Source organism: Formica exsecta, unplaced genomic scaffold (genome assembly GCF_003651465.1).
Source record: "Formica exsecta isolate Colony F162 unplaced genomic scaffold, ASM365146v1 scaffold188, whole genome shotgun sequence".
NCBI classification, from domain to species: Eukaryota; Metazoa; Arthropoda; class Insecta; order Hymenoptera; family Formicidae; genus Formica; species Formica exsecta.
This window is the reverse complement of record NW_021849185.1, coordinates 53,647-70,887: the sequence shown is the minus strand read 5'-3', so window position 1 is coordinate 70,887 and position 17,241 is coordinate 53,647. Positions and strand designations below refer to the sequence as shown.

The 17,241-nt window shown below is 35.7% G+C and overlaps 1 protein-coding gene across 1 annotated transcript in view; it reads left to right on the top strand.

Annotated features, from left to right (window-relative positions):
• Positions 1 to 17,241, top strand: part of LOC115233751 (hairy/enhancer-of-split related with YRPW motif protein 2) — a 36,978-nt gene that overhangs the window by 17,472 nt on the left and 2,265 nt on the right. The window contains exons 3-6 of the mRNA XM_029804311.1: positions 725 to 854; positions 15,908 to 16,091; positions 16,344 to 16,577; positions 16,829 to 17,241. Of these exons, the coding sequence (XP_029660171.1) occupies positions 725 to 854; positions 15,908 to 16,091; positions 16,344 to 16,577; positions 16,829 to 17,241 (961 nt within the window). The remainder of the gene's footprint in view (positions 1 to 724; positions 855 to 15,907; positions 16,092 to 16,343; positions 16,578 to 16,828) is intronic.

The window sequence follows — 17,241 nt, the reverse complement described above, 5'->3', positions numbered from 1 at the left end:
GAAGAAAATAAGAGGAAAATTGTGCAAATTAAAAATTTGCACATTGCTTCCTCATCATTTTATTTCGCTCATAAAGCTTAAGCTCCTTAAAGCAAGCGAGCTTTTCAATTTTGGCTTCTTCATAGAGGAAAATATCTCAAAATTTGCGAAAGTTACAGCGTGTACAGACATTTCTCAAAAAATTCAAAATTTTATAAATAATGAATTCTTTTTTATCGATCCTCACCAAATTTAATACTATCTTTTAATGACTACTCTATCCATTTTAAAAAATTTAGCTCGGTATCTCAAAAATTGTGGAAGTTAAATATTGTACAATGTACATTCCGTACATACATAGAATATATTTTGATGAACTTATCATAGATTTGCGGATATATGAACTTTTGAAATACTTGAAACAAGTAATATTTACTTGTATATAGTATGTATTTTTCTGTGTGTATATACATACAGACATTTTTAAAAAATATGATTAATCGAACATTCTAAACACATTGGCATAGAAAACCAGAAAACAAATTTTGTTACGAAAACAAAGCTTCCTCTATGAGGAAGCAAAAATTATTTAGAATATTTTATATGTATATATCAATATTCTTTTCATAGCTCGAATTTAAAGTGAAGGACGCATCAAGTTCCTATTTTTGAATAGTAACCCAACGCGTTGCGTTTTTGGATCAATACATGAATAATTAATCATGCGTTCTGCTCTTTTTTTCAGTCTGGATGGTAGCTCCTGCAAGGACGAGATATACAGCATGGGCATAGGAGCTGGATATTGCGAGGGCAACCTGAACTTCGCCACGGCCTCGGAAGATGACGAGGTTTATACTAAGAAGAAGGTCTCCAGGGTGAGTCATGAGCTCATTTGTACACAATCAGTTCCATAATAAGCACTTTGCCAATCGGTGAAATATTAAGTAAATGCGCACGGTGACGCTACTTTGTGTCTGCCTTGTGGATATCTGTATGTCGGCTTCTTTTTAACTGCGTTTTGCAACATCTGCTCAAATGAAAACGTATAAATGCCTCCGTTCCGAGAAAATTATATGCAGAGATGCAAACATAGTTTGAAGCAAATATTGCGCATGAGGAAAAAAAGAAATAATAATAATTTTATGATTAGCTTTGACGTAAATATCAGCTAATTTGGTTTTCAAACTATACATATATTCAAAAAAATGCAAACAACTTGTAAATTAAAAAGACCTATGCCATTTTTTAATATTTAGAACGTACTTTAGTTTATAAGAAACATTTTTATCCTCGCTTATTAAACTCGCTGTTTTTATTTTCATGTAAATACAAGTTACTATAAATTATCATATAACAATATACAACTATTTCTTTTTGCAAATGTCGAACAATGGATTTTAGAGAATTTTTCGTACAAATTTAACCTTTCACGAGTTACTTTTTTGTTTCAATTGATAGTTTACAATTCGCGATTTTATCGGCACGTTCGCGACATCGGCCGGTTATTAGATCAGAAAAATTTAATGTATTTCTTTCAATTATATAATTTAATATTCTTGATTGAAGTATTAAATTTATTAAGATTCAGAATATATTTTGATGAACTTATCATAGATTTGCGGATATATGAACTTTTGAAATACTTGAAACAAGTAATATTTACTTGTATATAGTATGTATTTTTCTGTGTGTATATACATACAGACATTTTTAAAAAATATGATTAATCGAACATTCTAAACACATTGGCATAGAAAACCAGAAAACAAATTTTGTTACGAAAACAAAGCTTCCTCTATGAGGAAGCAAAAATTATTTAGAATATTTTATATGTATATATCAATATTCTTTTCATAGCTCGAATTTAAAGTGAAGGACGCATCAAGTTCCTATTTTTGAATAGTAACCCAACGCGTTGCGTTTTTGGATCAATACATGAATAATTAATCATGCGTTCTGCTCTTTTTTTCAGTCTGGATGGTAGCTCCTGCAAGGACGAGATATACAGCATGGGCATAGGAGCTGGATATTGCGAGGGCAACCTGAACTTCGCCACGGCCTCGGAAGATGACGAGGTTTATACTAAGAAGAAGGTCTCCAGGGTGAGTCATGAGCTCATTTGTACACAATCAGTTCCATAATAAGCACTTTGCCAATCGGTGAAATATTAAGTAAATGCGCACGGTGACGCTACTTTGTGTCTGCCTTGTGGATATCTGTATGTCGGCTTCTTTTTAACTGCGTTTTGCAACATCTGCTCAAATGAAAACGTATAAATGCCTCCGTTCCGAGAAAATTATATGCAGAGATGCAAACATAGTTTGAAGCAAATATTGCGCATGAGGAAAAAAAGAAATAATAATAATTTTATGATTAGCTTTGACGTAAATATCAGCTAATTTGGTTTTCAAACTATACATATATTCAAAAAAATGCAAACAACTTGTAAATTAAAAAGACCTATGCCATTTTTTAATATTTAGAACGTACTTTAGTTTATAAGAAACATTTTTATCCTCGCTTATTAAACTCGCTGTTTTTATTTTCATGTAAATACAAGTTACTATAAATTATCATATAACAATATACAACTATTTCTTTTTGCAAATGTCGAACAATGGATTTTAGAGAATTTTTCGTACAAATTTAACCTTTCACGAGTTACTTTTTTGTTTCAATTGATAGTTTACAATTCGCGATTTTATCGGCACGTTCGCGACATCGGCCGGAAGATGCTTCCATATCGGAGAAACCGCGGGTTATCTAGGCCATCATGCCGTGAAGAAAGCTTTTCCGTGTTGTTGAACCAGCAATGACGCAATGACGTGTCGCGAGGTAGCCACGTCATGTTCCGAAAACAATGATTGTGACACAGTGATCGCGCGAAATCGGACATCGCGGAAGTGTCGAGTATGCCAAATTCTTATCGGGGACTGTCGGTGAATCGATCTACACTCGATCCTCTGACATCGTTTTTAAATATCGGAAAAATATACGAATCATTTTTATATAGATATCTATATATATATATAATTATACGTAAAAAAATATAATCAAATCTCTCTTTTGATAATGCATATCGCACTGATATGTATAACACTAGGAATCTGTTGCAATGCATTATCAATATTATATTTATAGTCCGCGTTTTTTAAACTAGCGACAAACGTGACTAACGCAAACAATGGCTGACGCGATGCTTTTGTTTGTGACAAACTAATTAACTAATATATTTATAGGCCATTTCATACTGAATGCTATTCCCGGTCTAGGTAACAACAACCGTTGTTATAGAGTACGTGCTTTAAAAATACTTGCTATTAATATTTTTATTTTTAGAGAGAATATCAGGAAGAGAAAACGTATAAAATGTAGAATTCTGTAACATATCTTTATTCCAACAAATCTAAAGTATTTTACGCGTCTTTCTTATTACAAAGCGACTCTAACCGGATCTGCTCGAAAAAAAAAAAAAAAAAATGTTCCCGTTGGCCGTGTGAATCTTTCGAGGCTTTATCTGATCGGTAAATTTCTCTTCTTTCCTTCTTGTGTGTCGCAATCGTAGTGCTCTTTAAAACTAAGAGGCTCCTTGTTCAGGAAATAGCTTGGAAGCATGACGAGGTGTCTTCTCGAGATGTTGCGATAATTACATGCGGGTCTGAATTAGAAAGGAATGTTTCGTCTCTCTTTCTTGACGTATTATTTGCGACAGTTGGGAGAAAGCAGTGTGTTCCGCCAATAGAATTTGCGGATGGAAATGATTGACGTCATTATTTTTTGCCTAACACGCGACTCTTGTACGATTCTCATGGAAAGAATCTCATCTGTCGATTTAATATCGATGTAATGAATCCGAACGACAATACTTTTAAGTAATTTATTTTTACTCTACGGGCGACATTATCGATCTTCGAAATTGTGTCTGTGAAAGCGCGAAGGAATTTCACACCAAGACGACGTCGCCGACGATCGCGATTAATATCCTTCGAAGAAAGACGGGGGGCAGGAAATCTTCGCGTTTTTATCCGTTCTTGCGCAACACGCGACGAATCCTCGAGTTACACAATTCCAGTCAATCTCTCTCTCTCTCTCATCGGCCGTTTATCACTCGTGAAATTGCACACATCGGGATTACAAAAGTTTAATTGCGTTAGCAGTTAAAGCGTGCCTAATTCGTGTTACGTCGGCAAATTATGTAAAGCAGCGTGTCTAGCGCGCAACAGACGGATTGTATAGCGTTGCCTTTTGCGAATTCATTCGAGAATCGAATGTGTTTTTGTCCTTATGTCGATCCGCCGCGGCCTTAAATCTGTTTTACGTGACGAAAGAGAAGAGGTCGAGCGCTTTCACACGCACGCAACGTGCCGAAATGCGTGTCTCGCCGTACCAAAGTACGGTGACTGTGCTTCGTCGTCATATCATAATCGTGGACGATTCATACCCGGGAATACCAGACTCGGTCATTATTGGTTGAATCAGGATCCGTGCACGATTGCACTTGCTCGACGCGATAACGTGAAAAAATTTCGTTGTCTCATTAGAAACAAGAAAACAAAAATAATATTCTTTCTTTCAAAAACATTTCGAATTTTTTCCAACACATACACAACGCGACACACATTTATACTTTATTATTAAATAATTAATAACAATAATAAATGGAAAGAGCGAAGTAAAATTTTTAATTTATATCTTATCACATATATTCGCGTACACTTTATTATTTAGTTATTTATTTTCTCGTGATGCGTTTCGTGCGATAATGAGTGCATTCTAACGTTCAAGGATGCGTATCCTGACATCGGTGTTATAAGAGCCGAGGTAGCCTCGGTCCGCTCTACTTGAGGTCACTCCGTCCCTTTCGCTCCCTCGTCGCGATGTACACGTGGCAGAGGCGAGATAATAATTCGAGTCACGCGCTTCTCCACGTTGCTTTCTGGAACCATTGTCGAGTCGCGCTTTGCACGGCGATGAGTTGCGAAAGACATCTTGGGCTGATAGCGCCCCACTGCGTCCAGTGATGGCTGATACATCCGCGGGGTGTGTTTGAGAGAAAAACTCTGGAAAATATATTACTTAATAATAGAGAGAGAGAGAGAGGGACAATTCAGACATATTCAATTTTGAAAGGATTAAAAATTGTACGAGAATTAAAATAAAGCGAAATGTGTGGGTTTTCACGCGAATCAGAGATACATTTTTATCAATATTTTTTATTAATATTTTTATCAATAATAGAATTGGGTAACTTATTTCACATTTAATTTCACGTGATTATTATTTTAATATTGAGTCGATTGTAGATTTTTATAATATTTAATTGAATTTAAATTTGTGTGATTTCGAACATTATAAAAATTAGAAAATTGCATATATATATATATAAGGCAATTTTCATAAAAACTGTATATCTTTTATCTTTTTATTTAATATAAGTAAGTTTATCAAGATGACAAACTTTGCATAATTTCTGATAAGGATAAAGTAGGTTCGATCTTGATTCATTCGTGAAAAACGCTCAAGGCGTTTATGCGTGTGCGCGTCCTCCGCCCCCGTTTATTTCCATAAAATATCACCAAGTCGGCATCACGTGGCGAGGACATTCATGGCAACGAGTGACGTGACCAGAAAACTACTTGTGGAGAACGATCGAGCCGTGACGATGATCGCACGCGACCCAAATAACGCTCGCAACGGCGTCACATGCACGAGACGGCCTGGGCGTATCCCGTTTAATGCACACAATGTTGCATCTCGAATTCCGAAGTCCTATTTTTAAAACCAAGAGCAAAACTTGGAGAAAAAAAAAATGACAAATATAAATATTTTATACGGCAAAATAAGTATATAAAATATAATAAGAAATTAATATGATTATATAATAATACAGTTCCAATATATTTCTCGAAAGCAGATCTTTTTTAACAGATTCTTTTCTTTCGCCGTCTTAAGATGCTCGACCTTAGAATTCGAGATGTATGAACTCGAGATGTATATACAAGCAATAAATATGTCGTTTCTAATCGCGAATGTCTCTTCTTATAGCAACCAGCATCGCGCGGCAAAATACGGAGTCGTTGATCCAAATGGCAAACGTGCCAAAATTAGAGTACGCGCGCACACATTTGCCGTAACAGTTAGGTCTTCCAAGTTAAATTCGTCGTGCGGGCCACACATTTAATTTCGTGCTATATCGAGTGACGGCAGAAACACAGTCTTGCGAAAATCGAGCAACGATATCCCAATACATCTACATACATCTCGCCTGCGAGACGAGTATTACGATTTTTTTTATCAGAATAAAACAACGATGTGTTTTGTCAATTTGGCGATAAGTTTTTTTCCCCGCTATCTTTTTACGGTTTTTAATCTCGTGCACTTGTTCGCGATGAGCTCGTAATAAACGTCAGATAACATTTAAATGTTGTGCGGTAAAATATCTTTGGCACAGGAGAGAGAAAGAGAGAAAGAGGGAGGACAAAATTATATTACACGTATTATTTATAGAGTCCGAAGTTGTGCGTTTGGCAGCCGCTGTATTTGACAGGGAATAAAAAAAAAATGCTTTGCAAGACACTAAGCGAACAAACATAAAGGAAACATGAAAAGAAGTGCTCCGATTGCAGACAGAAATCGATGCTTTTAAAGACAACGCCTCTTGTCGACACGTATTTTATCGGTTCCGCGACGAAATTCTTCGAGCGACGCGAGCTCATCTGGAGAAGGAGATTCTCTCGTACGATGTTTGATTATCCGTAATAAGGTCGCGTTTTCCATGTAGGCCGAGTTTCACGTGCCATCGAGCAGGCGGAATTACCACATGACTCAACACGTGCCGCGATATGCATTTATCGCACATTGTTATTCTCTCGCTGTTTTTTTCCCTCCTCTTTCTCTTTCTCTCTCTTTCTTTGTGTTTATGCACGTGTTACGTACTGTTTGACTTTCGCCCCCAGGAATTCACGTCTGGCCAATCAGCTATTTTTTAATCAGTAGAGATAATGCAATTATCACCGTTTATTCGATCGCTAAGTGACACTGAAGTTTGTGATTTTTTTTCAATACTTGGGAAATTATTGTTGTAAAGAAAAATATATTATATGTTATATGGTTTAATATAAAAGTAATATATATATATTACCGTTTATTTTCGAAAACTAAAAAAACGTTTGAGATTTGATTGTACTTTTTTTAGTTTACGAAAATAAATGGTACAAAATCGAGATAAATCATGTATCGAATTGGTCAGACTCTATTTATCTGTATTTACTTTTGCCTTGTCGGTGACTCCATCTGACCAGCGATCGATTAAACTTTGCATTGCATTAATTTAATACAGGCAGAGATTTTATTAAACCATATAATGATATAGCTATTTAAAGTAAGCGCAAATAATTTGTTAATTAATTTGACGAATAAAGATCTGATTTAGCCGTTAAATGTGGCTTTGTCGAAATTGATTCGCGTCCATCAATTCATAATCCTTTGCCCATTTTCCACGCGCTGATTTAATAACACGATGACTAATCGACAAAACAATCTGCGATTTGCGATCGCGACTCATGCTGATCTCACGTCACGTGCCACGTATGGGGCTAATTAGAGAGATATGACGTCATCAGTTTTTGACGTCGCGATTATTCCGAGCTTTTCGCGGATCATAGCGCGCTGGTCATAGATATTTGATTGCTGAATTTCAGCGCATTGGATTTCGCGCGATGGCTATTAATGACGTTGATAACATAATGCTCTCGATAGTCGATCGGGTTATAATCGTTCTATGAACCGTCGCGATAGTAGCATTGAATGTATATGCGTAAACAAGTATTATACCGCACGATACATATTAATAAGAAAAACATCGATGCTCTTTGATCATTCAGTCACATGTAAACCGGAATTGAAGAAGACGGTTAATAATTCTGAAGCACTTTACATATTTCACAAGTTAAAATTAAGATAAAATTTGAAGAGACAAATGAAATGTTTAATTAAACTGCGACGAAAAATTGATTTTAATTTTAATAAGGGTTTTATGCAAAGATAAGATAGTTATGTTTATATATATTTACGTCACTCGCGCGCGGTGTGTGTATGTGTGTGCATTAAACATTTTTAGCATCGAAATAAATTTATTCTTATTTGCTTATTTAATTATGATCAGTTGATTCGATTAATTATACAATTGATGTGATTATTATTGTTTTGAGTAACTAATAACGAATAATTGTGACGAATTGTCAGCACTCGGATTTTTGCCAACGAGAATATTTTCTTGCAACGAAGGAATGAAGTGAGAAATTTAAACTTCGTGAAAACATCACGTAAACGATTCCAATAATAGCAGACTCGTTGTATCCAAATAGCGTTTGTCAAATGTCACATTAATGTGATTTGCATACCGAGCGCGTCGAGTAGCACACATTTAAATAACATAAATAACCATTTTTCATTACCAGAAAAGACTAGGATACAAACGGCAAAATAAGAGAAAAAAAAAAATAAATAAATAAAAAGAAATAAAATAAAAAAAAAGAAGAAAAAAAGAAGAAAAATAAAAAAAAAGAAAAAATAAGAAAAAAATATCTTTGAGAACGGCTCATTAATTTTTTTTATGAATAGATATATTGAAGAAAAACCGCGCAAAACTACGTGTCAAATATATTGTACATACGTAAATACCACCATAATTGTATTGTATCGAGGCTATCGCGATTTAATCGAGTGATTAATTCTTATCGAATGCAGTCAAGATATCTTTTCTCGTGATATCGCGTATTTATTTTTCCAAGATTAAAATATTCGGTGGACCGGTCGACACTTTTCATTCGTGTATATTTATTCGCACAGGAACGCGATACTTCGGCTCGCGGACACGTGACACCGCGACGAAAATAGTGTGTATTTCCGAATGCGTCACCGGTTTGGTGAAAACAGTCGTGTTTATCCGCCGACGCGTGTGCTTCATCCGCGATCAGCACGATCACATGTTTCTTCTCACTAGTGTCTTCGGTGATTTTGCGTGATCTAGACAGCGGTGTCAGCCGAACGCGGGATAGAAGCTTAGATCCGATGAGCCATCATTTTTTTTCCACACTTGCTTGTTATTTACATTATACGAACAAGTGAATAATTTGAATTGTTAATCAATCGGCGGAAAAAATAAATATTAATGGAAAAATGACTGATCAAAAACTGGTACGCAATTTTTATAGGATAATAATAACCAATGTAATTACATATATTTACATATAGTAGCGCAATATGATGTTGCTATTAATATTTACAGTAATATATTTTAAGTGGTCAAAAAATTAGCGCAATTATATAAATAAAATTAAAACTGTATTTTACATTAATTGTGTGCTCTTTATGCAAGTAATACTCGCTAATATACCAATATTAGTAGTTTTATCGGAGACAAATGTCAATTGGCTCGAGAATCTGACAAACGCAGATACGATCATTTGTTACTCGTAATCGTTCACGTTTCCTAAAACATAACGTGCATATTGAAATAATTTTTAATAAAAAATTGTTGTTCTTCGAGTCTCACACGTGAACGCGTTCTCGTTCTCGAGCGAAGTGCACGTTGCTGCTGTTCAAGATTCCTCGAGTGGCTCTTGATCGCCCGAGCCATTTCGACATTGACTTTTGCTCGAAACGAATCTGAATTTATGGAGATACCATTCAACATCGGTTGTTTGCGATCGCAAGGTCGTCGCGATCGCCGATTGACTTGACTAGCTGGCAGGAATTCCCGACGGCTGCCTCTCGTGATGTAGGACAAGACGTAAATAATGTGCGTGGTAATCGTGCACGCATTCCACTTAACAGCTTTAATAAAAAAACGCGCAAATTTTTTACGGATTTGAAATGACAGCAAAATGTCGATAACGCTGCATCGTCGTGTGTCAGGAAACTCGCATGTGGAATTCCTTACGTTTTTTTTTTTTTTTTTCGCCAATTCCGCGTTGTCGTGTCGATCTCCAACTGCCTCGACATGTTGTGCGTGATCGAGTGATTTATTTTCGCATCTATATATAGACGCAGCGCCATGTGCCGATTTGCATAAGCGAGCTGGATTTTCCTCGTCGCGTACGATACGACGCTCGTGCATGTGCGTGCCTATATAAATGTGTGTGTACTGATATTATCTGTTCAATACTAATACATAAACATAATACATAATACATAAACTCATTAAATTTTCAATAATTTATTTGTTTCGAAAAGAATGAAGAAAATAGGAAATTGAAACCTTGCTGTATACATATATATATATATATAATTATATATATAAATAAAATGTGTACGTTTTTTGTAAAATTTATATATAAATAAGAAATTAATTTTTTTTAATGCACATTATTCAATTTTCCTAAGATTTGGCGTTAGCTCTTTTAAGATCCGGTCGCAGATTTCACATCGTTCAGCATACTTGGAGATTCAGGGATGTCGATGATCTGACAGTTTTTAGCGACGTGATTTAAATCGCGAGAATTTGTCGACGCATCGGCGATCCAAACAAAAATTGATTTGCGTATTGCGCAGGCGAATCGATTGATAAGAGCCACTCCGGCTTTACTGCTTGTTGTTGTCGTTGTCGGCCGGTCGTCGCTGAGATGCCAAGAATCCGGTGATGCCCAGTTATCGTTTGAAAAACACTCGCTGGACCACCGCGGTCAGCACATTCGCCGATAAACCCCCGGTCACGCATAATGCGAGCTTTTATACCGAGTATACGCCGGGAGATCACCTCGTACCGGTTATATCCGGTACGCCGATAACTCGACCCCGTTAAAGCGGTTCTCGCTTTTTTCTCCGCCGTTGTTGTTGTCATCCTCGGATTTCTTCTTCATTTCGCCGCTCTGAGGCAATCGCTCCGGTCAATGTGCATTTCGAAATAATTTCTCTATCCTACACTCGGTTTATCTTTTACTTCGCGTATGTTTGCGTGACTTGTAATCTATCGAGAGTTCGATAATTCAATATATTCATTAAATCGTAATTTATTGAATTATATTTCACTCGTAAATTATGATTTATTAATCTCTGAGGAACTGAGGCGTTGGTGGCAATTAATTAGATTTTTAAATCATTTTTCTTTGTAAAAAAGTCATATAAATAGTTCATATAATTCATATAAATAAGTTTTATTTTTTAGTTTTACTTGCAATCCAAATTTTTTATATACATAGTTTTTATTTATTTTATTCTACCTCTCTATTATTATCTAGATATTATTTGTAATACACGTACATATATGTGTACGCAGATGAAGAGCCGACAATGAGATTAGCATTTACAATATTGGAGCAGGTTGGCTTTAGAGAGACATTGCAATAATTTTACATTTAAATCATATACTTCATCATTAAAATCACAATTGTACATTATGTGTTTTCGCCTTCGCATATATTCGTATATCAAATCAGACTTTGTAACTGAAATGTCGATAACTCAGTGCCGGCTAAGATTAACAAGAAAGATAACTGAATAACGTTCTTTGGTACGCTTTTTACATGCGAGATAAGGACAGAATAATTTGTTTATTTCGCGGAACAAACGCGTGAACTTACGTCAGATTTGGCGAAAACAAACTTATTTCGTAGTAGAATAACATTTTATTTATTCAATGCCATAGTGGAACAACGTTTTATTTATTTAATGAGGAATGAAAATTTTTTGTTAACCGATTATATAAGCGCTCATAGCGTCGACTTCAGTTCTTCAATAGTTTTTAATTGGAATGTCATGCATATAGCAAAATATTAAGTTTTAAATTAAAAACGAGATGTTTCTTTTAGTAAAATATTTTTATTGCAAAGTTACTTAACACATCAAGAATTACAGTACTTTCTGTAAATCAAATACATGGATTGATTTATGAAGAATGTTTTTACAGCGTAAAATAATAAATAGATCGTGAAGCATTGCAATTAAATTCCTCTTGTTACATCGTTTACAAGTTTCTAATAAATGTTAATGATGCTGTTAATATACGATATGTTTGTATTCTATAGTAAATAACCTCGTTAGAATGATTGAAACTATTAATATCTAGTCAATTAAATTGTCGTTAATATTATCATATGCTGAATCGATAAATTTAGACATTAATATTACATGATTTTTATCAGTAACGGTTGTTTAATTTTCTATTCAATGCATAGGATAAGAGAAGCCTTGGTTACTACGCATTAGATTATTCCCTTTTTTACGTAAGTTTAACATAATTCCTTGAAAAATTATTTGACTACCTTGACTAAATCAATATCTACTATTGATACTTTTGGATAAATTGAAATACGTAATGTGTTAATTGAATATGATATTTATTTGTCTTCTGAAATATTCAATATTTAATTACTCACGTCACATTTGGTGATCAATATTAATCAACGATTCTTTTGTTAAATACTCTGCGATATGTGTAGATATGCAAAATTACTGACAGTAATAATTAAATGCGCAATCACAAAAATGAATATATAAATGACATTTAATTAACTCAATTAATATGTTTACGATTTATGTAACAAGACATGTTGATGGATACAGGAATATAATTTACAATATAAATTATATCAAACATGTATAGTATTCTTTGGTCTAATTAATCAATGATATCTTGAATTTATACATAATGTCACTAACATTAAATATTTTTTGACAATAAAATATATAATTTAAAAAGATTTAATTCATTTTTTATAAAAAGAAATTTTATTGTAAAAATATATTTACGGTTCGAAATTAAGTAAATTTATTCTAAGAAGAATAACATTTTTATAAAAAAAATACATACATGCATCACGCACAGAATTGTATGTCGTAAAATATTCTGTTAAATGACTTTAAAATCTCTTTCTTAGAATTTCCGCGCAACGTTCGTAAATATTTATAAATTATTCATGAATGTTTATAAAAGCGTCGCTGTATAGCTTGTCTCGAAAGATACGAAAATTGACGGCAAACCGGCGGGTGGAAGCTCGGGGAGTCGAATCGTAGATAAGGTGGGGCTATCGTTCGCGGCCGCAACAGGACGGAGAGACCCGTGGCTCGGCTCGGCGTGACGGACACGCGTGTTGCCTCACGTGTTGGGCGTAATGCATCGTGTTCTCGACACGTGATGCCTCGCCGTCGACTCGGCTCCGCTCGGCGCGGCGCGAAGTCTCCCTCCCGGACGCGAAGAAGAAACGCGAGTGTCGCGGCTCCGTCGCTTGTAGCTCGTAGTCGTCGCCGTGCCTGCTATTCGCGAGCACGTTTACAGCACACTTAGTCGGGAGGCATCTCCAAGTGAAGATCGAGCAATCTTTCACTGAGTTTTAATAATCGTTTATTAATCGCGTCATATACTTTGAATAATTTTCTTATAATAATTTGAATTATTGTATAAGATATATATGTCATATACGTCTCTCTTTATATATATATATATCTTTAGTAAAAGGATAATATATATCAATAAATTTACAATACAAATTTATAAATAATTTGTTGAATGAATATAAATTTTTGCGGTAACAAAACGCGATAATAATATTGATAATGTACAAAAGATATAAGTTTTAAAATACGAGAGCGAGCATCAAATACACGTCACAGTGTCATCGTGAAATCAATTTGGACTGGATATTGCGTGGCATACAACTATTGCTACAAACTTAAAAAATAGTGTGTTTGTGTGACCGAGAGAGATAAGAGACAAGTTTTCCACGTGGGACAGATCGTTCTTCGAAAGTGAATTATATCCAGCACGAAATAGAGAGCGAATTGATACTTTTGTTTGCTCCGCAAACTTTGTGGAGGAAGATTGGATAAGGAGATCTTTCTCTTTTCCTTCTTCCGTGTTTTATCACTCAAGGATGGTCACGCATAGCATGGATAACATCTTGAATATGCAGTACTATCCGACAAATAGCCACATAGATATATCGGTGCACTCGCCGCCGCCGAGGAAGAGACGTTGTTTGAATAAAGAGGTGAATATATATTTCCGTCAGTTCGAAAGCGAAATCGATATCTCGCTTCTTCTTCGCGTACGGAGAAAACGGGAAAGTTTTATAGTGACACATTTGCAAAGTGCTCCAAATGCTATCACATCCAACGCACTTTTCTTTCACACATCTACAATTTTTTTATCTGATTTGGAAACGATTTTTCTTTTAATGAATTTTATATTTTAATAATAATATTCAATTTTCCCTGTAAAATTTCAATTACGAAATTGTAATGGAGTAACGTCTATAATTAATATAAATTTAACTTAATATAATTAATATAATTAAATTAATTTAATTTAATATAATTAATGTAAATTTTTGTCCAGATAAGATGATCAAAGTTTTGATTATTTTTACATAAGACTCTGTCTTTTTGAAATTACTTAGTGTCTTTTCATTTCGATTTGTATAGCTTCTACGTCATTCTGCTCTCATTGTCGACGTGCGCGTCGACCGCCTGCGTAATTTAGCATGAATGAGTCTCATGGAAAATGTTGCTCTGGCCGCGCGCCAGGAATGAGGATTACATTACTGTTGTTTGAATGCTACGCGCTCATAAATTAGCGCGAAACTCGAGGTGTCATTGTGACGTCGCTTTTGTCTGTTTGCTATTTTAAACGTATAATTACGAAGCGCAATCCGAGCATTCCATTTTCTCGTAAGTTTTATGAATCCTAGTAAACATTCATATAGAAGTGTTCCCGAGAAGAGTAATTGCGTTTTGTAACGATTATCTCAAAGAATAAATTACGATTATCTGGAAGAATATTGGTTGCTTCGAAAGAGCGACGAATCAATTTTTAAAGCAGAATGTTGTTACGTAAGATCTCAATGTATATAACTTGGGGGTTAAGGAGGGGAAGGGAAAGTGTGATAGTTATTTAGAAACAAAAAAATTTGGATTATATTGTTTCTAAAATTTACAATACAAATATGGAAATTTTCTTCGAACATCGAGTAAAATTGTAAAACAATTGTCTGGATTTTTCGACAACTTTTTAAAAATTCATTTTTGCGACTGCGAAAAATATAGCATATTTAATTTATTTTATACGTTTGGCTCTTAATTTATATAAAGAATTCGATTCGAAAGGGAAATTGGAAAAGAACAATTTTGTTGAACGGTGATTAGTGATATTTTTTTTGTTACATCACATTGCTTTGTGCCTGAATGTTCGATATCTTTCCGCATATTCGCATGTGATGGACGGGGACATTTCGCCAAAAAGCGGTTACCTAATTAAGTGCGATACGTGCTTGGAGACCGTGATACGCGACACGTACAGATAATCGCGCTCCAACAACGGATCACGACGTGACCTTTAAAAATGATAACGTGCTTTAATCCGCGCGCGATAGCGTAATTGCGATCATTCTCATTCGCGACGTTGTTTTAAAATGCGTATGGATGGCCATAGGATTGTTCAACGTAAGATTACATTGATCTAATATCTCAAGCATTAAAAAGTCATCGTAAAAATTTATCTGTATTTGATCGATATTGTAAATGTTTCTCAGTTAATTCATCACATTCTTGTCTGACCACATCTCGATTATTATCACTGCAAATTAAGTAAAAAGTCAAGTGTATATTTATGCAAGTTTTTTTTTTTACCAAATATTACTTTACATAAGGATACCTTGCATTTTTTAAATATTTGATACAGTGTATTTATATATATGACTTTAAATATGTTTTATAAAGAAGCCGGCAATGTGATTTTTTTTTTTTTTTAAACCAGACAAATTTTACTATCTTATATATACTTTTGAATTTTCTTCCTCATTTAATAGTGCGTTTTTTTTTTTAAATATTAGTGATATAATATAGATTATATGCGTCAAAGAGCGATTATTAATTCTAAAGTTCTGTTGCGTCTGACAAATAATTGAATTATTTGTTTATTTCTGTGTTGCAGCAAGATCCGATGTCACATAGGATCATTGAGAAGCGTAGAAGAGATCGCATGAACAATTGTCTGGCTGATCTCAGTAGACTCATACCGGCAGAATATTTGAAGAAGGGTCGAGGCAGAGTCGAAAAGACAGAGATCATCGAGATGGCGATCCGCCACATGAAGCATCTCCAAGGCCTTCGGCAAGGTGAGTTTAATCGGTTCAACCGCAATTCTTCCGAGCAAAATCATCTCGGGGAACGGAAATGTTACGTAACGCGCACTCTATTTTCGCAATTTAGAGCAGCCAGTCACTCTATAAGCACTATGTAGATCGCGCAAATATTGATATTCGTAGACCGCGAATTATAAATGCGAGTTCTTGACGACGACGCCGCATCAATTGTACTATTACGTTGCGGTGACAATCGTTAATAGTGATATTTTTGTTTTATTTTAGACACCAAGCATTCGTCCGTGACACCGGTACACACGCATCCCGAGGACAGCGTGGACAGCGTGTCTCATTCAACCGCCGCGTCAACTGCAGCGGAGCACTACAGGTTGGGATTTCAGGAGTGCCTGAACGAGACCATGCACTTCCTCGAGGAGGTCGAGGGCTTTTTCGGGAGAGATACTCTCTGCGTACAACTCTACAATCATTTGCAGCAACACTGCGATAAGATCTTAGCCAGTACGTATCTATTCCTATATTCGATTTTTGAAAGATATCTCTGTTTAAGACTCTTTTCTTTGAAAAGTGCGTACTTTAATCTTTTTTTATCCGTTGTATCATAATTTGAATAGAGGAAAACTTTCAAGTTTCGTAGTGTACCATAATGAAGATCGTTTTATTCATTATTATGAAGAATTGTCTATGAACCTAAGCATTTCATCTGTTTTCAGCATTTCCGTATAATAGATAGAGTTGTACACTTGCTTCAGATGATCGAGTAGGTTTTCCGCATCCCGAGCTGCCGACGACGAATGGCGCGATGAACGGTGCCGGCTACGCTCACGCGAGCATCGCGATGATGTGCCAGCCTAACGGCGGTCACTCGGATCACGGCTCGAGTTCGGGCGTGAGCTCGTTCGGTGACTCGGAGCGTCCGTTGCTACGATCGGTGATCGTGCCACCACCGACGATCGTGAGCGACGACAGCAATCACAGCACCCATTCGCAAAGCACGCCATCCGGGACCGGCGCCATCTCCTGTCGGCCGACCAATTACAAGTTCAAGAGCTCGATTAAGCAGAGGTTCTCGGCCGAGAGGATCAAGTCGTGCTCGTCGCCGGTGTCGAACGGCGTCGGTCTGGACAAGCCGACGTCCTCGTCGTCGCACGGGGTGCCGATCTTC